This window comes from Microcaecilia unicolor, chromosome 5, assembly GCF_901765095.1.
Source record: "Microcaecilia unicolor chromosome 5, aMicUni1.1, whole genome shotgun sequence".
NCBI lineage: Eukaryota > Metazoa > Chordata > Amphibia > Gymnophiona > Siphonopidae > Microcaecilia > Microcaecilia unicolor.
In genome coordinates, this window is record NC_044035.1 from 162,128,823 (window position 1) to 162,152,698 (window position 23,876).

General features: G+C 45.2%; 1 protein-coding gene across 2 annotated transcripts in view; it reads right to left on the reverse strand.

Moving 5' to 3' along the window:
• Positions 1-23,876, reverse strand: part of LOC115470394 (core histone macro-H2A.2) — a 184,442-nt gene that overhangs the window by 110,604 nt on the left and 49,962 nt on the right. For both annotated transcript variants that reach the window (XM_030203527.1, XM_030203526.1), the window contains exon 4: positions 3,595-3,792. In XM_030203527.1, the coding sequence (XP_030059387.1) occupies positions 3,595-3,792 (198 nt within the window). The remainder of the gene's footprint in view (positions 1-3,594; positions 3,793-23,876) is intronic.

Here is a 23,876-nt window from a genome sequence, read left to right on the forward strand (position 1 = left end):
ATGTGGATGCTCGTGTAGAGCTGGTAAGATTGGATGCGGGTCACGAGCATGGAACATTGGTAGGCCTTCCTCCCAAACGAGTCCAGAGTGCGAGACTCCCGCCCCGGGGGCGCCGAGGAGGTATCCCTCGAACTCCGTGCCCTCATGAGAGCAGAGTCCACGACCGCCGAGTCATGAGGCAATTGGGGCCGCATCAACTCTGGGTCCGAGTTGATTCTGTATTGGGACTCTGCTTTCTTGGGAATGGTGGGATTAGATAATGGTCTCAGCCAGTTCCAAAGCAGTGTCTCCTTGAGGACATTGTGCAACGGTACCGTGGAGGACTCTCTAGGTGGTGATGGATAATCGAGGACCTCGAGCATCTCAGCCCTCGGCTCATCCACAGAGACCACGGGGAAGGGAATGCATATAGACATGTCCCTGACGAAGGAGGCAAAGGAGAGGCTCTCAGGAGGCGAGAGCTTTCTCTCTGGTGATGGCGTGGGGTCGGAGGGAAGGCCCACAGACTCCTCTGAGGAGAAATATCTGGGGTCCTCCTCCTCCCCCCACGAGGCCTCTTCCTCGGTGTCGGACATAAGCTCGTGCAGCTGAGTCCTCAACCGGGCCCGGCTCGACGTCGAGGCACCAAGGCCTCGGTGGTGTCGTCGAGAGGTGGACTCCCGTGCCGGCGGGGATGAAGCTCCCTCCATCGACGGGGACTCCACCTGCGTGGCGGTCGAGACCAGCGCCGCAAGCGGCGTCGAAGGCCTCGGCACCGGGCTAGAGCTCGCCGGCGCCACAGTCAACGGCGCCGAGGGCGCAAGCACCCACGGCGCCGGCACAGTCTGGCGCATCAGCCCTTCCAGGATCCCCGGAAGGATGGCTCGGAGGCACTCGTCCAGGCCCGCTGCCGGGAAAGACGGGGGGGGGGGGGGGGGGCCGGTAGAGGCGTCGGTGCCGGAAGCTGCTCGGGTCCAGGAGACTGCACCGAAGTGCTGGGACCCTGACGCGGCGGTACCTCTACTACAGAGGGGGACCTCTCCTTTCGACGCTTTCTCGGCGTCCACTCCTCTCCGGCGCCCGGATGCATCGATGGCGACCGATGACGGTGCTTCTTTGTTTTCTTGCGATGCCCGTCATCGGCGCTAGGTGGGATGGAGGAGGTCGATCCCCCTCGGCCTCGAGGGACCGGGTCCGACAGGGTTCGGTCCCAAGGGCCCTGGGTAGAGGGAGTGACCGGGGCCGATTGCCCATGCGGCCTCTCACCCCTGCCGTCACCGGAGGACCGGCGGGCCGACGGGACCTGTGCTCCTGGGGTCGATGCCATCGGTGCCGATTTCGCGGACATCGATACCGGTACCGAAGAACCGGCCGTCGATACCGATGCCGTCGAGGTCGACGGCGCAAGTTCCAAAAAGACCCGGCCCGAGGCACTGGAGGCACCAAGCGTGAGTGTCGGTCTGCGAGGTAGGCCGGCCGCACCGACCACACTTCTTAAATCCACTTGGGACCTTCGAGGACATCGATGGAAAAATCGCGTCGGCGAAATCAAAGTCGTCGATGGTGGCGGTAAAATCACACCTCGAAAAGAAATCGACCGCGCGGCCACAAGGCCGCAACGCGACACCCCCGCTAAAAGACGAGGGAAAACAAGTACCGCGCGTTTTTTTTTTTTTTTTGAAGAAAAAACTAAAGAGAGAACGCGGCAACGAAAATAAACGACGATTCGCGAACAACGCGATCCGGTTTCCGGGGCTGACAGAGAGAGAGACGAACACGTCTCTCTCCAGGCGCGGAAAAGAAAAGACTGAGCGGGAACAGTCACGCACGGGCGGGAAGAGGGCCGCACATGCGCGGTGGGTGTGCCCTGCGTGCGGGACCGCCCGCAAAATTTTGTTCCGGTTGGTGGGGGCTGCCGTGGACGTCACCCAGTCGTGAGAACAAGCAGCCTGCTTGTCCTCGGAGAATGTTATTTACACACAAAAAGAGGCTTGAAATAAAGAGAGTATGAAATGATGTATAGAGATGAAAAGTGAGCCGTTTTTAGCTGCTAGTCTCACTGATAACAAGCTGAACTCTCTTCAAGCAATATAAATAACATATAGATATAAATCACATTTATTATTATTGATTTATGGTACATTACTAGTATATTAGACATAGTTCCAATACATCCAATTCTAGTTTTGTGTTTGTATAGGATTGACTACATTTGAAATTGAACAATAAAGAAAGACAACATGGATAGAGCAGCTCTTAGATTTGCTTGCTTTTTTTGAGTAAGGGGATAAGGGTTGCGCAGAGGAGAGGGAAAAGGAGACCACCTCATGGGCTTCAGCAGCTGTCTCAATCTAACCGCCTTCAGCTCTCTCCAACCCACCCCTTAGTTCTGGCTCACAGCACCGCTGCCTTCTTCAATTTTCCAGGCCGCTGGCAGTGTCAGTGAGATAGGCACACTGCCTTCGGCGGCCCCAGAAGCCCTCCCTCTGTTGCAGCATTCCGCTTATGCAGGACAGGAAATTGCAGCAGAAAGAAAGCTTCTGGGCCACCGAAGGCAGTGTGCTTACCTCACTGATGCTGCCAGAGGCCCAGACTGTAGAAGGCAGCACTGCAGGGAACTGAAAGGGAGTAAGAGAGAGCTGACCAAGGCGGTTATATTGAGAACAAGAGATGGCAATGATGGCTGAAGCAGGGACCAGGAGGGAGATGCTAAGGCTGCCACAGGGCCCCTGGGAACGCAAGGTCCTGTGCAACAACCCCTGCCTAAGACCGGTCCTGAGAGGGCCCCACCAGCTGGAAGCAGCCTGTTTTCACCACTGCCACTGACCACAGTGAGCCTGAAGGAGGTTGGAGGAAGGGACGGAAACAGAGAGATGCTGGACTGTGAGATCAAAGAGAAGGGAGCCTGAGTTTAGGGCACTAGTCCAACAGCAGGTAGCTTCTACCAACGGACGACCCTGGGCTATTTGCAAGCTCACTCAATGGTAACTATACCCCTGCATCCAAGATTTTTCTATACCTACATGTTCTTAAATGTTAGATCTCATTTTCTTCTTTTCCTTTTTTTCATTGTACATCATTAGTTCAAATGTAAAGGAAGTTTTAGACTAAAATCCAATTTGACCAAGTAACTACTGCTATGGTAAACAGTTGTGTGAAAAGTCCCACAATTGACAGTCAATGCCAATTAAATTGTGTTTTACACCACAGCAAAAAATTGGTGTTGTATCTGAATGAATCATTAAGAGTAAGATTAATTTGGAGAGGGAACAAACAAGGGAAGAGATGATGTGTAACTTTTGCTGGCTTGAAAACAAAGATATATCCTCTATAAGAATACAATTTCAGTTCCCACCACTTTTTACTGTTAGTGTAACTGTTATTCCTCTCTTCCTTTGTGGTCTTCTGTAAGTATGCCAGTATGCTTACACTTCTGCACCAACTGCTAAAAAGTGGCAGGAAATGACAGAGGTCATTTGGTCATCATTCAAGCAGAGTCTTTTTGCACACACTGAATGCATTCTCTCTTAGTACTAAACTAACATTATTTACGTTGTGCTGTTTACCACATCATTCTCATCTTGCCCCGAAATTCTTTTTCTAACTCCTGCTTACCTTTTTGATTGCCTTTGATTTGCCAGATTTTCCTTTCTTTGATGGCTTCTTGGGTGTCAGGGATTTTCCCTTCTTCTTCTCCACAGCTGTGGACAGAAGAGTGTCCCCTTTGCCTCGGGCACCACGTTTTTTGGCTAGCAGCTCAGGGTGAATTCTAGGCAGAACACCTCCACTTGCAATAGTAACTCCTCTAAGCAACTGTAGGAGTACAAAAAAAAAAACCCAGAAGAAACATCATGAACAAAAACAGACATAAATATTTTTTTAATGTTGATTGTCCCATCTCACGTTTAAGTAAGCTACAGTCACATTCAGTTTCTTCTAGTCAAGAGAATGAATTGTCGTCAGAGAAGGAAAATGAAAAGAAGACACGAAGAACAAGGGAACCAATAAAGCAGAGGGGGAAAGAAGACAACGAAGAGATGATTGTCAAAACAACTGCTCCCATGGGAGGGGAAGAATGAGATGAATTAAATGAAAGAGGAGAAGGAAATGAGCGCTGCGTATGCCTTGTAGCGCTATAGAAATGCTAAATAGTAGTAAATAGTAAGGAAAGTAGAAAGCGAAGGAAAATGCTATGAAAACATATTAGAAATGAAAAGATGCAGGTCCCACAACAAATCTTTGAACAAACTTTATTTCAAAGATGAACAGTAAGAGGGAAATTCTATAAATGGGTACCTATTTTAGGGAGATAGAGAAATACATAGAGGAGACCTACAGGGATGTTGTAGAGAGATCCTACCTCCAGTCAAGTAGCCTCTGTTCTACCTTGGAGGAGGGAGGTCTCCCAGAAGGTGAAGTAGGAAGTACTCCTGTAGCCAGGACCTACCCACCAGAAGATGTACTACCCTCTCGCACCGAGGATAAATCTCCAATGGCTGACTGGGAGGAAAAGGTTAGAACAGCTGTCCTACTTGGTGATTCAATCATTAGGAATGTAGATAGCTGGATGGCTGGTGGACGGGAGGATAGCCTGGTGACTTGCCTGCCTGGTGGGAAGGTGGCGGACCTCACGCGGCACCTAGATAGGATTTTAGATAGTGCTGGGGAGGAGCCGGCTGGCTTGGTACATGTGGGTACCAATGACGTAGGAAAATGTGGGAGAGAGGTGCTGGAAGCCAAATTTAGGCTTTTAGGAAGAAAGCTCAAATCCAGATCCTCTAGGGTGGCATTTTCTGAAATACTACCCATTCCATGCGCTGGGCCCAAGAGGCAGGCAGAGCTCCGGAGTCTCAATGCGTGGATGACACGATGGTGCAGGGAGGAGGGTTTTAGATTTGTTAGGAGCTGGGCAACATTCTGGGGAAGGGGGAGCCTATTCCGAAACGATGGGCTCAATCTTAACCAGGGTGGGACCAGGCTGCTGGCGTCAGCATTCAAAAAAGAGATAGAGCAGCTTTTAAACTAGATATGGGGGAAAGGCCGACAGTCGCACAACAGCGCATGGTTCGAGATAAGGTATCTTGCAAGGATACCTCACAGACATGGAAGGTAGGGTTTCTGGATAGTGAGGTTGCACAAGAGACAGTGGTAGGCCAGGTGCCTTTAAATACAACTAAAGATCAGACAAAAGATGGGAAATCAATAGTATCAAGCACTAAGCATCATGCAAATAGGAACAACAAACATACTCTTAAATGTTTATATGCAAATGCTAGGAGTCTAAGAAATAAGATGGGAGAGTTGGAATATATTGCACTAAATGAAAAATTGGATATAATAGGCATTACTGAGACCTGGTGGAAGGAGGATAACCAGTGGGACACTGTCATACCGGGGTACAAAGTATATCGTAGTGATAGGGTGGACCGGACTGGTGGAGGGGTAGCATTATATATTAATGAGAGCCTTGACTCAGATAGATTACAAATTCAGCAGGACACAAATCACACCCTTGAATCTTTGTGGGTTGAAATTCCATGTGGAAAAGGGAAAAGGACGGTGATAGGAGTGTACTACCGTCCGCCTCGCCAGGATGAGCAGGAGGACGCAGAAATGATAAAAGGAATCAGAGATGCAAACAAAATGGGCAATGCGATAATAATGGGTGACTTCAATTACCCAAATATAGACTGGGCAAACGTGACATCGGGACACGCTAGAGAGATAAAATTCCTTGATGAAATCAAGGACAGCTTTATGGAGCAGCTGGTGCAGGAGCCAACGAGAGAAGGAAAAATTCTAGACTTGGTCCTTAGTGGAGCGCATTATCTGGTGGGGAACATTATGGTACTGGGGCCGCTTGATAACAGTGATCATAATATGATTAGTTTTGATATCAACCTTGAAGTAACTATACACAGGAAGTCAAATACGTTAGCGTTTAACTTTAAAAAAGGAGACTATGATAAAATGAGAAGAACGGCAAAGAAAAAACTTAGAAGGGCAACTGAGAGGGTAAAAACTGTACAACAGGAGTGGATGCCCAGGCCAAACATATTCCGCGAATTAGAAAAGAAAGACGGAAGTCCAAAAGACAGCCGGCGTGGTTAAAAAGTGAGGTGAAGGAAGCTATTAGGGCTAAAAGAAATGCCTTCAGAAAATGGAAGAAGGAACCGTCTGAAAATAACAAGAAGAAGCATAAGGAGTGTCAAAGCAAATGCAAGGCGCAGATAAAGAAGGCCAAGAGGGATTACGAAAAAAAGATAGCAGTAGAGGCAAAAAAACATAGTAAAATTTTTTCAGTATAGGAAGCCGGCAAAAGAATCGGTTGGGCCGCTGGATGACCGAGGGGTAAAAGGGGCGATCAAGGAAGACAAAGACATAGCGGAGAGATCAAATGAATTCTTTGCTTCGGTCTTCACCGAGGAAGATTTGGGTGGGATACCGGTGTCGGAAATGGTATTTCAAGCGGACGAGTCGGAGAAACTTACTGAATTCACGGTAAACCTGGAGGACGTAATGGGGCAGTTCGGCAAACTGAAGAGTAGCAAATCTCCTGGACCGGATGGTATTCATTTTAGAGTACTGATAGAACTGAAAAATGAACTTGCGGAGCTACTGTTAGTGATATGCAATTTATCCTTCAATCGAGCATGGTACCAGAGTGGACAGTGGCCAATGTAACGCCGATTTTTTAAAAAGGTTCCAGGGGAGATCCGGGAAATTATAGACCGGTGAGTCTGACGTCGGTGCCTGGGAAAATGGTAGAGGCTATTATTAAAAACAATATTACAGAGCACATCCGAGGACATGGATTACTGAGACCAAGTCAGCACGGCTTTAGTGTGGGGAAATCTTGCCTGACCAATTTACTTCAGTTCTCTGAAGGAGTAAACAAACGTGGACAAAGGGGAGCCGGTTGATATTGTGTATCTGGATTTTCAAAAGGGGTTTCACAAAGTGCCTCATGAAAGGCTACAGAGGAAATTGGAGGGTCATGGGATAGGAGGTAATGTCCTATTGTGGATTAATAACTGGTTGAAGGATAGGAAACAGAGAGTGGGGTTAAATGGGCAGTATTCACAATGGAGAAGGGTAGTTAGTGGGGTTCCTCAGGGGTCAGTGCTGGGACCGCTACTCTTTAATATATTTATAAATGATTTAGAGATGGGAGTTGTTGGAATGTAATTGTATTTTTACATGCATTGCCTGTCACCTATTATTTCTCTGTGTTTACTCTGTGACCTCTGATGTGAATTACTTAGAGAGGTCACACAGCTATGCAACTTCCTGTGGGGGTTACATGCAGCACATGGAGCACATGGAGCTCATGATCTCTCCTAACCTGAGAGGATCTATGGTGGTGTGAGCATCCATTACCATCTAAGCACATGGAAGGAGCTGATAATACAAATGTATAGTAATATGTATATATAAGCCTGTCTGATTATAATCTAACTACAAACTGTGAGTAAACAGATGTTTTGTTACTTCAACTTTAAAGTGACTCAGCAGTGAATTATTCAGGGGTGAATGAGAGAGAGATGAAGAAAGAAATTAACATTTCTAAAGCTGAAGCTGTGTGTACTAAAATCTGCTAATTATTTACTACAAATAATCCAACAAAAGGGTTATGGGCCCAGGGGCCAGGAATTGAAAAAGAAGAGAAATATTACCAGGCAGAAAAAAAGGCCACATTTTTCTCTTAAGTTTTAAAGGAAAGATTCAGTCTGTCTCTCTCTCCCCCCACACAGCAGACAGAAGGCTAAGAAAATGGCTGAGGGAAGAAATTCACCATTGTTCTACTCTCTCAAGGTGCCTAAATTAACTGAGTTTAATTATCGGCAGTGGGAACTAAGATTCATATGTCTCCTTGGAGCAAAAAGATTAAATATATGCTTAGACCAAGACAGAACAGCTGAAAATATGGCTGAATGGGACAATGCAAACTATTATGTGAAGTGCATGCTTTTGGAAGCTCTCTCAGAGAAACAAGCCATATTAGTGGAGGGAAAAGATACACCAAAGGACATTTTATATAAACTGAGAACTATGTATGCAACTACATATGCAAAGCAGCAACCAATTTGGCTGGCAGAGTTGAATGAAACCAAATTAAGGGATAAAAGTAAATGTAATGATCACATTATGCATCTTATGTCTTCATTTCAAAAGTTAGAACTTTCTGGAATTCCCATGTGTGATGCATTGAAAAGAGCATTTCTTTTTACCTCACTATCAAAGAAGTTTGATGTTTTTAGGTCTGTAAATGAGGCCATTGAAGGGCAATCTTTTGAACAGGCAACATCAAAACTAAGGCAGGAATGCATAATAAATGATTCTGAGGAGATGTGTTCTCAAAGTCAGTCAGAGAGAAATGAAACAAATTTCTTGGCAAAGAACAGAGGAAGGCGGAGCTATGGGAAAACTCCACCCAAGGGCAAGCTGATTTGCTACTCATGTGGAAAGGAGGGACATGTATCTAAATGGTGTAAGGAAACACAAAACACTCCCTCTAGCTCACCTAAGCCAATGGAACTAAAGAATTTTCAAACCAGGAAATGTATGAAGGACAAAGATAAACACAAGGGTTATCTAATGGCAGAAAAATCTTTGACTATGGTAAATAATAATTCAAATGAAAGTACTTGGATTTTGGATTCGGGGAGCACATGCCATTTAACCAATTGTAAAGATTTCTTTCAGGAAATGTGTCCAGAGGAAGGTATTCTTAAAACTGCAAACGCAGGGACTGCTAAGATCCAAGCAAAAGGTATTGGATTCTTAAAATGCAAAGTGTCTAATGAAGTTAAAGAAATTCCTGTAAGTGATGTCTTGTATATTCCCCAAGCAGTTTGCAATATGCTTAGTGTATCTACATTAGATAAGAAGGGATTTGTGATTCATTTTGAAAACAGTAAGTGCACAATCTCTAAAAATGATGAAGTGTATGCTGAAGCTTTTATGCATAATGATGTTTATAAACTGAGCATTTCAGGTGAAGCCTCACATATGGCGCAAGTAAGGAAGAATGATGGTAAATGTAGTCTGGAAATCTGGCACCGCCGCCTGGGACATCGTGATTCTAAGGTGATCCAGGATCTTTACAGTAAGCAACTAGCCACCGGCATTCAGATAAGTGCAGATGCTGGTAAAATGGAGAAATGCATAGACTGTGTTACTCAAAAAGGTGTGAGACCCTCATTTCCTGCATACACAGGAAATAGGAGTAATAAAGTGCTGGACTTAATACACAGTGACTTATGTGGACCGTTTAATATCCCATCATTGGGAAATAACAGATTTGTGCTAATATTCTTGGATGATTTCTCTAGATATTGTGTGGCCTATTTGCTGAAAGAAAAAAGTCAAGTCACAGACATGCTGAAGAAATACGTAGCCATGGTGAGCAATAAATTTGAAAGAAAACCAAAGGTTCTTCAGACCGACAATGGTGGTGAGTTCACTTCACAAAGCATGCGCACATTTCTAGAACAAGAAGGCATTCAGCATATCACAACAGTAGCTTATACACCAGAGCAAATTCTGTTGCAGAGAGAAAATTTAGGTCACTTGTGGAAATGACCAGATGTATGCTGTCAGATAGCAATCTCCCTAAAAGACTATGGGGGGAAGCCATTCTCACAGCAGTGTACCTACAAAACAGAATGCCAACTAAAGGCGCTGAGCGCACACCACATGAGACATGGCATAGTAGGAAGCCAAACCTGTCACACATAAGAACATTTGGAAGTACAGCATATGCTCATATACCAAAGCAAAGAAGGCATAAGCTGGATTCCACAACAGAAAGGGGCATTTTAGTTGGCTATGCTCCAGGACACAAAGGATATAGAATTTTGAATCTGAAAACTGGCATTGTTGGCATAAGACATGTTACATATTTTGATGAAAACAAAAGGGTTGATAAAGGCTGGATTATCCCAGATGAGCCTTATCATCCAGAATATGAAACTAGAACCATAATAGACATGCCAGTGTATATAAATGCCATACCAAGGCAGATGTCTGAAAGCAACTCATCTGTATCTAACGAGGAACAGGCAGAGGAAACAGACACAGAAAGGATCATTGAAGAAGACAGTACAGTTGGAGAAGGGGAATCAATTGGAGAAGGACTCTCAGATTTAGAGGATGCGGAAAGGTCAGACCAACCTGTTGTCAGACGCTCATCCAGGGAAAACAAAGGAGTTCCACCCCCAAGACTGTCTTACCTAACAAAGTCAGCAGAAGCTCAAGAGCCCTTAACATGGGATGAGATTGAGAAAATGCCAGCAGAAGAAGCTGCTGAATGGCATAAAGCTGCACAAGAAGAAATTGATGCATTGGATAAAAATAATACTTGGATTCTTACAAAATTACCTCCTGGCAAGAAAGCTATAGGATGCAAATGGGTATTCAAGTTAAAAAGGAATGCACAAGGAAAAGTGGAAAGGTATAAAGCCAGATTAGTGGCAAAGGGATATCTTCAAAAATATGGAGAAGATTTTGATGAAGTGTTTGCACCTGTAGTGAAACACACGACAATAAGAACACTTCTGAGCATTGCAGTCTCAAAAGGCATGCAAGTCAACCACATTGATGTGAAAACAGCATTTCTTCATGGAGAAATAACTGAAGACTTGTACATGGAACAACCAACAGGTTTCATAAATACAAAACAAAGACAGCTAGTGTGTAAATTAAACAAAGGTCTTTATGGATTAAAGCAAAGTGCAAAATGTTGGAATGATAAATTGCATGAAATATTGACAAATTTAGGATTTAAGCAAGGTGAAGCAGATAAATGTTTGTACACTAGGTGCACAAATGGACAATATGCATACATTTTATTTTGTTGATGATCTGCTCATTGCAAGCAAAAGTGAGCAAGAGTACAAGGACATTGTAAAGTGTTTAAACCTCAATGTTGAGATAAAAGAACTTGGTAATGTGTCATACTATCTTGGTATAGAAATTGAGAAACAAAATGATGGTTCTTATCTTCTAAGCCAGAAGCAGAAAATAAATGAGCTTATTGAAAGTTTAGGTATGCAAGATGCCCAAGTTGTAAGCACTCCCATGATCACTGATTTTCTGAAGGATGAAACAGTAAGAGAACCTTTACCAGATAACATCCAATATAGATCAGCCATAGGTAAGCTTTTATATCTAGCTACCACATACAGGGCTGATATAGCAAATGCAGTAGGAATTTTGAGCAGAAGGGTCAGCTCACCTACCAAATCAGATTGGACTGCAGTTAAAAGGATGGTAAGGTATTTAAAGGGTACCATTGATTGTAAATTAAAGATTTCAGCCAATAGTAATCCAAAACTAATATGTTACTGTGATTCAGATTGGGCAGGGGATCATTCTGATTATAAATCCACAAGTGGATATGTGTTTATGTATGGAAATGTACAAATTTCATGGGCCAGTCATAAACAAAGTATTGTGAGTTTGTCTTCTACAGAAGCTGAATATGTGGCCGTATCGGAAGCGTGCAGAGAACTGATGTGGATTGAAAAACTTTTGCTGGATTTTGGAATAGCTGAAAAGAGACCAATCCAGATAATGGAAGATAATCAGAGCTGCATCAGACTGTCACAGAATGACAAGGTTCAGTCACGCACCAAGCACATCGCAACGAAATACCACAACGTGCGAGAGTTGGCGAAAGAAGGGGTCATCAGTCTACACTATTGTCACACCAGTGAGATGACAGCTGACATCATGACCAAACCGTTACCCAGAGAACATTTTGTGAATCTGCGTATAAAGCTTGGACTTTGTATGAATAAATAATTGCATGACAGTTATGCATGAGAAGGGGTTTGTTGGAATGTAATTGTATTTTTACATGCATTGCCTGTCACCTATTATTTCTCTGTGATTACTCTGTGACCTCTGATGTGAATTACTTAGAGAGGTCACACAGCTATGCAACTTCCTGTGGGGGTTACATGCAGCACATGGAGCACATGGAGCTCATGATCTCTCCTAACCTGAGAGGATCTATGGTGGTGTGAGCATCCATTACCATCTAAGCACATGGAAGGAGCTGATAATACAAATGTATAGTAATATGTATATATAAGCCTGTCTGATTATAATCTAACTACAAACTGTGAGTAAACAGATGTTTTGTTACTTCAACTTTAAAGTGACTCAGCAGTGAATTATTCAGGGGTGAATGAGAGAGAGATGAAGAAAGAAATTAACATTTCTAAAGCTGAAGCTGTGTGTACTAAAATCTGCTAATTATTTACTACAAATAATCCAACAGGAGTAACTAGCGAGGTAATTAAATTTGCTGATGACACAAAGTTATTCAAAGTCGTTAATTCGCGAGAGGATTGTGAAAAATTACAGAAGGACTTTACGAGACTGGGCGGCTAAATGGCAGGTGACGTTTAATGTGAGCAAGTGTAAGGTGATGCATGTGGGAAAAAAGAACCCGAATTATAGCTACGTAATGCAATGTTCCACGTTAGGAGTTACGGACCAAGAAAGAACTCTGGGTGTCGTCGTTGATAATACATTGAAACCTTCTGCTCAGTGTGCTGCTGCGGCTAGGAAAGCAAATAGAATGTTGGGTATTATTAGGAAAGGTATAGAAAACAGGTGTGAGGATGTTATAATGCCGTTGTATCGTTCCATGGTGCGACAGCACCTTGAGTATTGTGTCCAATTCTGGTTGCCGCATCTCAAGAAAGATGTGGAGGGGCATAATCGAACGCGAACGCCCATTTGTAAAAACGTCCATCTCCGAGAACGGGTCCGTGAAGGGGCGGGCCGAATCGTATTTTCGAAAAAGATGGACGTTTATCTTTAGGTTCGAAAATACGGTTTGTGCTGGGCAAATGCATAAGATTTGGGCGTTTTTTGAGCTAGGCGTTTTCGTTTTTCAGCGATAATCGAAACCAAAGCGCCCCGGCTCAAAAACGAACAAATCCAAGGCATTTGGTCATGGGAGGGGCCAGCATTGGTAGTGTACTGGTCCCCCTGAGATGCCTCTATGCCAGCCTCAAATATCATCCCTAGCTCCATGACAGCAGTATGCAGGTCCCCCGAGCAAATTTAGTTTAGTTGGTGCTGCCCGGACCCATGCAGAGAGCAAAAATCGGAAGAAAAAAAAAACATGCAAGTGCAGTTGGGGACATCCAAATTAAAAAATAGTAAAAGGGAGATTTGAATCAGCCACCTTCTGATTCCCAGGCCAGTGCTCTAAGCACTGCACCACATGAATCAGTTGTTTAGACATCCTTCCCTTTCCATTAAGTCCCTCCAAGTTTCTGTCAGCCAATCACAGCCAACCACGCCCCAGTCCCGCCTTTACCACGCCTCCAACACGCCCCCGTCAACTTTATGCGTTCCCGCGACGGAGTGCAGTTGGAAACGCCCAAATCGGCTTTCGATTATACCGATTTGGGCACCCACAAGAGAAAGACGTCCATCTCCCGATTTAGGTCGGAATGTGGGCGTTTTTCTCTTTCGAAAATAAGCTGGATAGTGGAATTGGAAAAGGTGCAGCAAAGGGCAACGAAAATGATAGCGGGGATGGGACGACTTCCCTATGAAGAAAGACTAAGGAGGCTAGGGCTTTTCAGCTTGGAGAAGAGAAGGCTGAGGGGAGACATGATAGAGGTATATAAAATAATGAGTGGAGTGGAGCAGGTGGATGTGACGTGTCTGTTCACGCTTTCCAAAAATACTAGGACTAGGGGGCATGCGATGAAACTACGGTGTAGTACATTTAAAACAAATAGGAGAAAAGTTTTCTCCACCCAACACATAATTAAACTCTGGAATTCGTTGCCGGAGAATGTGGTGAAGGCGGTTAGCTAAGGCAGAATTTTAAAAGGGTTTGGACGGTTTCCTAAAGGACAAGTCCATAGATCGCTACTAAATGGACTTGGGAAAAATCCACAATTTCGGGAATAACATGTATAGAATGTTTGTACATTTGGGAAGCTGCCAGGTGCCCTTGACCTGGTTTGGCCACTGTCGGGGACAGGATGCTGGGCTTGATGGGTCTTTGGTCTTTTCCCAGTATGGCATTACTTATGTACTTATTTGGAGCCTATTCTGTAAAATGGTGCCGATATGCACATAAAATTTAGGTGTGACCTGTTACACCACTCACACAGGTGGTAGAAGTGCTCGCACCCAGATTCCTAAAAATGCACATACATTATAGCATTCTATAAATCATGTGCATATGCATGTGCCTCGCCCACACTCTACTCATGTGTATGCCCACCTTCAAACTATGCACCATCACATGAAAGCACAATTTTATAGAATAGTGCATAGCCAAAATATTGGCATTTATGGGTGTATCTCCACACAGACATGCGCATATATGCCGGTATTCTGGTCATTTACATGTGTTCTTAGCACCTAAATGTTGGCACCCTCTTTATAGTGTTACATTTATTTGATCAAGGTGGGGTCAATTTTGAGCCAGCCATGCTGTTTAACTTAATCTGTATATTCAACACCATTATCCAAATAGGTAATGGTACTGAATACTCAGGTAGTGCTGTCACCATGCCAGTACTATCTGCTTAAGGATTACCAATATCAGGATTAGCTGCTGAAGGATTACCAAGATCAGGAAAATATTTATTTTGATAGGATTTATTTATTGTCATTTAGAAGAAATTCACCCAAGGCAGGTGTACAACAAGAATAAGCCCAACATAGGCAATTGAAAATTACTGTAGTAAACATATTCAAATAGCAATACACATTATGGCACAGTATGCAACTTACAATGTCAGTGCAGTACATATTAAAACATCTTAATAGATAGCATAGGATATAAGCAGAGTGGAACATCTAGAGGGGCATTTTAAATATGACGTCTAAGTCGGACTTTGGATGTTTTAGGCTAAACGTTCAAAATCCAACTAGGAAATATAGCCATTTTTGAAACCGCAAAATGTCTCTCTTCTTCAAAAATACGGTTTTAACAAGGTTTTGTGTTCTGTGCATTTATCTTTTCAGGCCATTTCTGGGGAAAAAAAAACATACAAGTAAAAAACAAGCCATTTGGGATGTAGGAGGGACCAGCATTTTTAGCAGACTGGTCCCCTGGATATCCCAGGAAAGCAATGCTCCCAGGTACACATTTCACCGTTGCTCTCGTCTTGAGCCACCCAAAACCCACTACCCTTAACTGTACACCACTACAATAGCCCTTATGGGTGAACAGAGCACTTATATGTGGGTACAGTGAGTTTCTGGTGATATTTTTTTTGGGGGGGTGGGCTCACAGTTTCCACCACAAGTGTAACAGGTAGGGGGAGGTATGGACCTGGGTCCACCTGTTTACAGTGCACTGCATCGACCACTAGACTACTCTAGGGACCTGCATGATGCATAATGGAACTGGCTATAACATACGAGGCTGTCACAGAGGCTGGTAAGTACTATTTTTATTAACATTTTTGAAGGGTGAGAGGGGATCAGTAACCACTAGGGGAGTAAGGGGTATCAACCCTGATTCCCTCCAGTGGTCATCTGATCATTTAGAGCACCTTTTTGTGCCTTATTCAATAGAAAAACAGGTCTAGGGCAAAACATTTATGTTTTTGCCCTAAACGTTTTCATTTTGATCCGTTCTGGCTGTAAAACATCCGTGTTAGGCACACCCTAAGCCCACCCTAATTCCACCTTCGAAACGCCTCGACACATCTTCTTGTGATCTGGATACATTACAGACAAATTGCATAGATAGACGTTTGCAAAACAGGTATCGATTTGGATGTTATGAGAAGAAATTCGTCCAAATGGTACTATATGACACTTTTTGGACATTTTCCTCTTTCGAAAATGAGCTCCATAGGCATATAAGATAGAGTAACGGTAGTTAGCTCACAATAAGGGTGACATATCTTAAGAAACATTTGCACATAAAGTCAGAGAAGGCACAGGAAAATTATTTCAGCTAGAGTAGAAGTGGAAAAGCAAGTCCTGCTATAGTATGTGTAGCTGGTCCTTGTGTTCGTGTGTGACTAATTAGTTACTTGCTTCTTCAAGTGAAAGTTTGGGTCTTCTCCCAGGCCTGTACTGGAAGAAGCAACTAACTAGTTAGTCACACATGAACACAAGGTAGTGTTGTGTTAACTGCAGCCTTTCTGGGAGTGTGTTCCCAAGTGTGTGGGTTACCCTGGAGAAGGCTTGTTGCTGGGTGTCACATCACATGATTTTGTTTGGAGAGGGTGTGGTTAGGGATATTCCTATTTCAGGGATATTCTAGCCTGTCCTTGCATCAACCTCAAAAGAGCTCAAAAATATGTATCAGGCTGTTCTGCAGTTTTCTTTTTTATTTAAAGTTTATTAATGATGAACACCATAGTTTAACAGTAAACAATACCAACATGCACATCCTTTAAATTTAACCAGTATAACCATACCACCACCTCCCCTCCCATCTATCTCAATACCTTTCCATTTAGCTTCTAATTCACTCACAGCACATAAGACAGTCTTCAAAGGATGCCCATACTCTTCTGAATACCCCAACACACTGATTTTAAAGGCAGTTATCTCATTCACTCTATATATTCCAAAATCGACTTGGCAAGGACTCCCTGCTTGGCAGCTTTCCAATGATAAGCTATCTCAACTCTGGCAGCCACAGTACATAAGGGCAATTCTATAAATTACACACTCGCATTTATGTGTGCATTACACAAGCAAATGTTTAGAATAATGGCAATGCCAATATTGAGCCTCAGCGCTATTCTGCAAATATCCATGTAACCAGTGGCGTACCTAGGGTAGTTGACACCCGGGGCCGGTCATTTTTTAACACCCCCCCCCCCCCCAAATCCAGTACTAGGCATACCGAGAATACAAAACACTCAGGACCTATAGAGCAATTCTACCATACCATAAGCAGTAATTTCTACGAGTCACAAAAGGAAAGCATCTTAAACACTACAGTGAGCACTAGAACATCAATTCACCTATTGTAAAATGAAAACAGACAGATTAGTACAGATCGTCGATCCTGCACAGTCAATGCCAACCGAAAGCCATGTCTTTTTCACAAACACAGATACACCCTAATCCACTATAGAATAAGTAATCATAAACTTTCTATTTAGACAAAAATTAAACTGAACCCCCAATGCCAGACTCTGCATAAAATGCAACACCACAGAAACAGAAAATGTCCCCTAGCAGATGTAAATTTGAAAAAACTAACAAATACCAATCACCACTTTACAAATTAACAAATAGAAATAAAACAAATACAGAAAATAAAATAATACCATTTTACTGGACTAATACATTTACAGTGGTGGAAATAAGTATTTGATCCCTTGCTGATTTTGTAAGTTTGCCCACTGACAAAGACATGAGCAGCCCATAATTGAAGGGTAGGTTATTGGTAACAGTGAGAGATAGCACATCACAAATTAAATCCGGAAAATCACATTGTGGAAAGTATATGAATTTATTTGCATGCTGCAGAGGGAAATAAGTATTTAATCCCTCTGGCAAACAAGACCTAATACTTGGTGGCAAAACCCTTGTTGGCAAGCACAGCGGTCAGACGTCTTCTGTAGTTGATGATGAGGTTTGCACACATGTCAGGAGGAATTTTGGTCCACTCCTCTTTGCAGATCATCTCTAAATCATTAAGAGTTCTGGGCTGTCGCTTGGCAACTCGCATCTTCAGCTCCCTCCATAAGTTTTCAATGGGATTAAGGTCTGGTGACTGGCTAGGCCACTCCATGACCCTAATGTGCTTCTTCCTGAGCCACTCCTTTGTTGCCTTGGCTGTATGTTTTGGGTCATTGTCGTGCTGGAAGACCCAGCCACGACCCATTTTTAAGGCCCTGGCGGAGGGAAGGAGGTTGTCACTCAGAATTGTACGGTACATGGCCCCATCCATTCTCCCATTGATGCGGTGAAGTAGTCCTGTGCCCTTAGCAGAGAAACACCCCCAAAACATAACATTTCCACCTCCGTGCTTGACAGTGGGGACGGTGTTCTTTGGGTCATAGGCAGCATTTCTCTTCCTCCAAACACGGCGAGTTGAGTTCATGCCAAAGAGCTCAATTTTTGTCTCATCTGACCACAGCACCTTCTCCCAATCACTCTCGGCATCATCCAGGTGTTCACTGGCAAACTTCAGACGGGCCGTCACATGTGCCTTCCGGAGCAGGGGGACCTTGCGGGCACTGCAGGATTGCAATCCGTTATGTCGTAATGTGTTACCAATGGTTTTCGTGGTGACAGTGGTCCCAGCTGCCTTGAGATCATTGACAAGTTCCCCCCTTGTAGTTGTAGGCTGATTTCTAACCTTCCTCATGATCAAGGATACCCCACGAGGTGAGATTTTGCGTGGAGCCCCAGATCTTTGTCGATTGACAGTCATTTTGTACTTCTTCCATTTTCTTACTATGGCACCAACAGTTGTCTCCTTCTCGCCCAGCGTCTTACTGATGGTTTTGTAGCCCATTCCAGCCTTGTGCAGGTGTATGATCTTGTCCCTGACATCCTTAGACAGCTCCTTGCTCTTGGCCATTTTGTAGAGGTTAGAGTCTGACTGATTCACTGAGTCTGTGGACAGGTGTCTTTCATACAGGTGACCATTGCCGACAGCTGTCTGTCATGCAGGTAACGAGTTGATTTGGAGCATCTACCTGGTCTGTAGGGGCCAGATCTCTTACTGGTTGGTGGGGGATCAAATACTTATTTCCCTCTGCAGAATGCAAATAAATTCATATACTTTCCACAATGTGATTTTCCGGATTTAATTTGTGATGTGCTATCTCTCACTGTTACCAATAACCTACCCTTCAATTATGGGCTGCTCATGTCTTTGTCAGTGGGCAAACTTACAAAATCAGCAAGGGATCAAATACTTATTTCCACCACTGTAGCTTCCAGAGGCCAAAATCTCCTTCCTCAGGTCAGTACAGTATAGTGCTGTTACAGTATCTTATCCTGACCTGAGGAAGGGGGTTTTGTTCTCTGAAAGTTAAGTCAAAATGTATTAAAATTAGTCCAATAAAAAGATTACCTTATTTACATGTTCTATTTATAAACAACACAGCTACAATACTATATCCTAAAGCAAAATAATAAAAATATATATTTACAGTTTGTTGTCTCTGGTTTCTGCTTTTCTCATCTTCTTTTCACTGTCTTCCTTTCATCCAGGATCTGTCTTTGCTCTCTCTCTGCCATCCAGTGTCTGCCCTCTCTAATGTCCCTTCCATCCACTGTCTGCCCTCTCTCTCTCTGCCCCTTCCATCCACTGTCTGCCCTCTCTCTCCCTTCCATCCACCATTTGCCCCAGTCTGCCCTCTTTCTCTCTCCCCCTTCCACCCACCATCTGCCCTTTCTCTCTGCCCCTTCAATCCGTCTGCCCTCCCTCTCCCATCCATCCAGGGTCTGTTGTCCCCTCTCTCTGCCCCCCCTTTTCAGCCCCCAGTTCCACCTGCCCCTAGTTCCAGCCCCAGCCCACATCTCCCACCGGCCCCCCTTTTCAGCCCCACTATCCCACCAGTCCCCAGCCCTTTTCTCCCATCAGTCCTGAGCTTCAGCCCCCAGCCACTTCTCCCTGTCCCCTTTTCAGCCCCTAGTTTCAACCCCAGCCCTTTTCTCTCACCAGTCCTGAGCTTCAGCCCCAGCCAGTTCTCCCTGTCCCCTTTAAAGCCCCCAGTTTCAGCCCCTGCCCCGTTTCAGCCCCCAGTTCCAGCACTAGCCCCCTTATCCCAAATACCCTCCTTTTCAGCCCCCAGTTCCAGCCCCCTTCATCCACCACATGCTTTGCATCCCCCCTTTTCAGCCCCAGACCCATTCTCCCACCTGCCCCAGGCATGGACCCATTCTCCCTCCTGCCCCCTTGTCAGACGCCAGTTCCAGCTTCAGACCCCTTCTCCCCTCTGAGCACCCCTCTCAGCTCCCCCACCCCTCCCCAGTTCCCTTCTTCCCTCTGAGAACCCCTCTCAGCTCCCCCACCCCTCCCCAGTTCCCTTCTCCCCTCTGTGAACCCCTCTGAGCTCCCCCACCCCTCCCCAATCCCCTTCTCCCCTCTGCGAACCCCTCTCAGCTCCCCCACCCCTCCCCAGTTCCCTTCTCCCCTCTGCGAACCCCTCTGAGCTCTCCCACCCCTCCCCAAATTCTCTTCTCCCCTCTGCGAACCCCTCTGAGCTCCCCCACCCCTCCCCAGTTCCCCTCTGCGAACCCCTCTGAGCTCCCCCACCCCTCCCCAAATTCCCTTCTCCCCTCTGCGAACCCCTCTGAGCTCCCCCACCCCTCCCCAAATTCCCTTCTCCCCTCTGGCGAACCCCTCTGAACTCCCCCCCCCCCCCCGTTCCCTTCTCCCCTCTGCGAACCCCTCTGAGCTCCCCCACCCCTCCCCAAATCCCTTCTCCCCTCTGAGCTCCCCCCCCCCTCCCCCCTTCCCCCTTCTGAGAACCCCTCTCAGCTCCCCCCACCCCTCCCCAATTCCCTTCTCCCCTCTGAGCTCCCCCACCTCCTTCTCCCATCTGAGCCCCCCCCCCCTCCGTGGAGAGCGACAGAGCCCTCTTCTCCTGCCACCACCCTGCGTTTTTTTAATCCATTCAGCGAGGGACGCAGGCAGCGCATCGTGTCTGCTCTGCTGTGTGCTTTGAAAAAAGAAAATCGCTTCCCCCACCCCTCCCCCCTTCTGTGAACCCCTCTGAGCTCCCCCACCCCTCCCCAATTCCCTTCTCCCCTCTGTGAACCCCTCTGAACTCCCCCACCCCTCCCCAAATTCTCTTCTCCCCTCTGCGAACCCCTCTGAGCTCCCCCACCCCTCCCCAAATTCCCTTCTCCCCTCTGCGAACCCCTCTGAGCTCCCCCACCCCTCCCCAGTTCCCCTCTGCGAACCCCTCTGAGCTCCCCACCCCTCCCCAAATTCCCTTCTCCCCTCTGCGAACCCCTCTGAACTCCCCCACCCCTCCCCAGTTCCCTTCTCCCTTCTGCGACCCCCGAGCTCCCCCACCCCTCCCCAGTTCCCTTCTCCCCTCTGCGAACCCCTCTGAGCTCCCCCACCCCTCCCCAAATTCCCTTCTCCCCTCTGAGCTCCCCCACCCCTCCCCCCTTCTCCCTTCTGAGAACCCCTCTCAGCTCCCCCCACCCCTCCCCAATTCCCTTCTCCCCTCTGAGCTCCCCCACCTCCTTCTCCCATCTGAGCCCCCCCCCCTCCGTGGAGAGCGACAGAGCCCTCTTCTCCTGCCACCACCCTGCGTTTTTTTTAATCCATTCAGCGAGGGACGCAGGCAGCGCATCATGTCTGCTCTGCTGTGTGCTTTGAAAAAAGAAAATCGCTTCGCTGGCCGGCCTTCTCTCGCTATGTCCCGCCCACTTTTGAGGTAACTTCCTATTTCCTCGAGGGCGGGACATAGCGAGAGAAGGCCGGCCCGACGCCAGCGAAGCGATTTTCTTTTTTCAAAGCACACAGCAGGGCAGACACGAGGCGCTGCCTGTGTCCCTCGCTGAATGGATTTTTTTAAAAAAAAACGCAGGGTGGTGGCAGGAGACGGCGGAGCACCCCCCCACCCGCCGACACCCGGGGCGGACCGCCCCCACTTGGTACGCCACTGCATGTAACTTACAAAGGGGAGGAGCATAGGTAGGACTCCCACAGGTAACTTACAGAATACTGTAAATTAAAATGCACCCTTGCTTCATTTGGGGGCTCACACTTACACCAGCTCTGGGGCTGCCATAACAGCAGGGGCCTACATGTTAGGCATGCCAGTAACAGGTCATGCTAGTATTCTATAATGGAACTTAGATGATTAGGTTCTGGAATACAATAGGCTCCTATCGCATGGCCATGGGGTGCCAACATAGAGGCACCTAGTTATAGAATTACCCCCAATAAGGCTAGTTTACCCTTCTCATCTTCTACTTCTACCCACATCAAACTTAAGATTCTGCTACTGATTTTTAAAGGCTGGCACACTGCTGCACTTACCTATATTAACAATATGCTCATTCACTATCCTCCAAATTCTATAAAAATCGCTTAAAAATTACAAGTACAAATTTGGGAGCACATCCAATTTGATAATGAGCTAATTATTTATTTATTTGTTACATTTGTACCCCACATTTTCCCACCTATTTGCAGGCTCAATGTGGCTTAGTGCCAACCATTGACTTAACAACCAATTATTGACACCAATTAGATTTAATTTAAATTCTACACACAGCGCATTGTTATAGAATGAGGGGGATACGTGCCTAATTTATTCACATATATTTGCACATTTCAGTTGGTGCAAATGGTCACACCTAAAGTTTAGCCACCATTCCTCGGAGCTTAAGCACTATTCGATAAATTGCGCCTAACTTTAAGCACAGTTTGATACAACATAGTGCTTTTTCAGCGCCATACGTTTTGGCACCATATATACAAGTTCACATCCTATGTTCCTAACTGCAATCTCCACTCCTTGCAATTTCTCTTACACCTTCCCTCTCCCTCATCCATGATGCTTTCAGAGGTCCTGTGAAACTGCCTTTAGTTATTAGGTCCAAAATCAAATTTAAGGTCCTTCTCAAGTCCTACCTTTTTTAAGAAGCTTTTGGTTTAAATTCATAAATCTGTCACTCAGTAGCCTTCATCCTACCTCCACCCATATTTTTACCTCTAATAGTTCCTCTCCATGCTCTCTTTTTCTCATTTATCTTTATGTTTACTCTGTAAACCTCATAGAAGCCACTTCAGAGGTCCTCTGTATTAATACCAAGAATCTACAAATAAATAGATAAATTTATTTCTTCATGCATTTGATTTAACAAAAAGATCATTGGACCTAGTATTCTTTTTTTCCTTTTACCATTGCTAATGTTTGGCTATATTATTGTATTGATAGCCACTGTTAAGGTTTTGTGAGTTTGTAATGTGTTGACTGTATGCTTATTATATGTTTTCAACTGTAACCTGCCCTGGACATTTCCTCTTAATTCTAAATTTGCGAGTACAATTTTACGCTTAGAATGGAAAGTTGCACACATAAGTTACAGAATATTTCCAGTTACGTGTGCAACTTAAGTTAGCAATTAGCTTCTAACTGGTGTTAACTGGCACTAATTGGAGTGGAGGTAGCCTAGTGGTAAGAGCATTGGTCTTGACATCCATGAGTGGCTGGTTCAAATCCCACTACGGGCTCCTTGTGATCTTGGGCAAGTCACTTAACCCTCCATTGCCCTCCAGGTACAAAATTAGATTGTGAGCCCTGCAGGGACAGAGAAACACCCAGTGTACCTGAATGTACTCACCATGACTACCAACTGAAAAACGGTATGAGTAAAAATCCAAGAAAAATTAAAAAAAAAAAAAAAAAAAGAAAGAAAAAACTGTCAGTTATGCATCTCACTACTCTTAGTTGGTATTCTACAAATAAGAGCGTACAAAATCCACAGTGTGCAGCTGTGAGGGGGCATGGACCATGAAGAGCATGGGCGGGTTAAAATTAAACAACAATAAAGTGTCATCTTCCATCTGGCCAACACGACGGGAGAAAGTGCAAAAGAACGCCTCCAGAAACGATCGGGTTACCAATTTTGTACTGGCTTGCATTTGATTGCTATTCTTATAAAAAACTCAGGCTAAGTTAGAAAACCAAAAGGATCTTTATTTCTCTCACTGCAACAATACAAGTAAATACTATTGGCTCTTGCATTAGTAGTTTTACAGAACAGAATCTAACAATAGAAGGAAGAAAAAGAAAAAGAAAGAAGAAAGGAAGATGAAGTGAAAGATTCTTAGCTATAAAGAATTATTTTTACAAGGTGGTGGGGGGGGGGTGGGAAGGACACGCCCCTTGGAATAGGCTGTGGCAAAGGATATAAACTCTCCTGCAAGCTGGCTATTTCATAGCGTC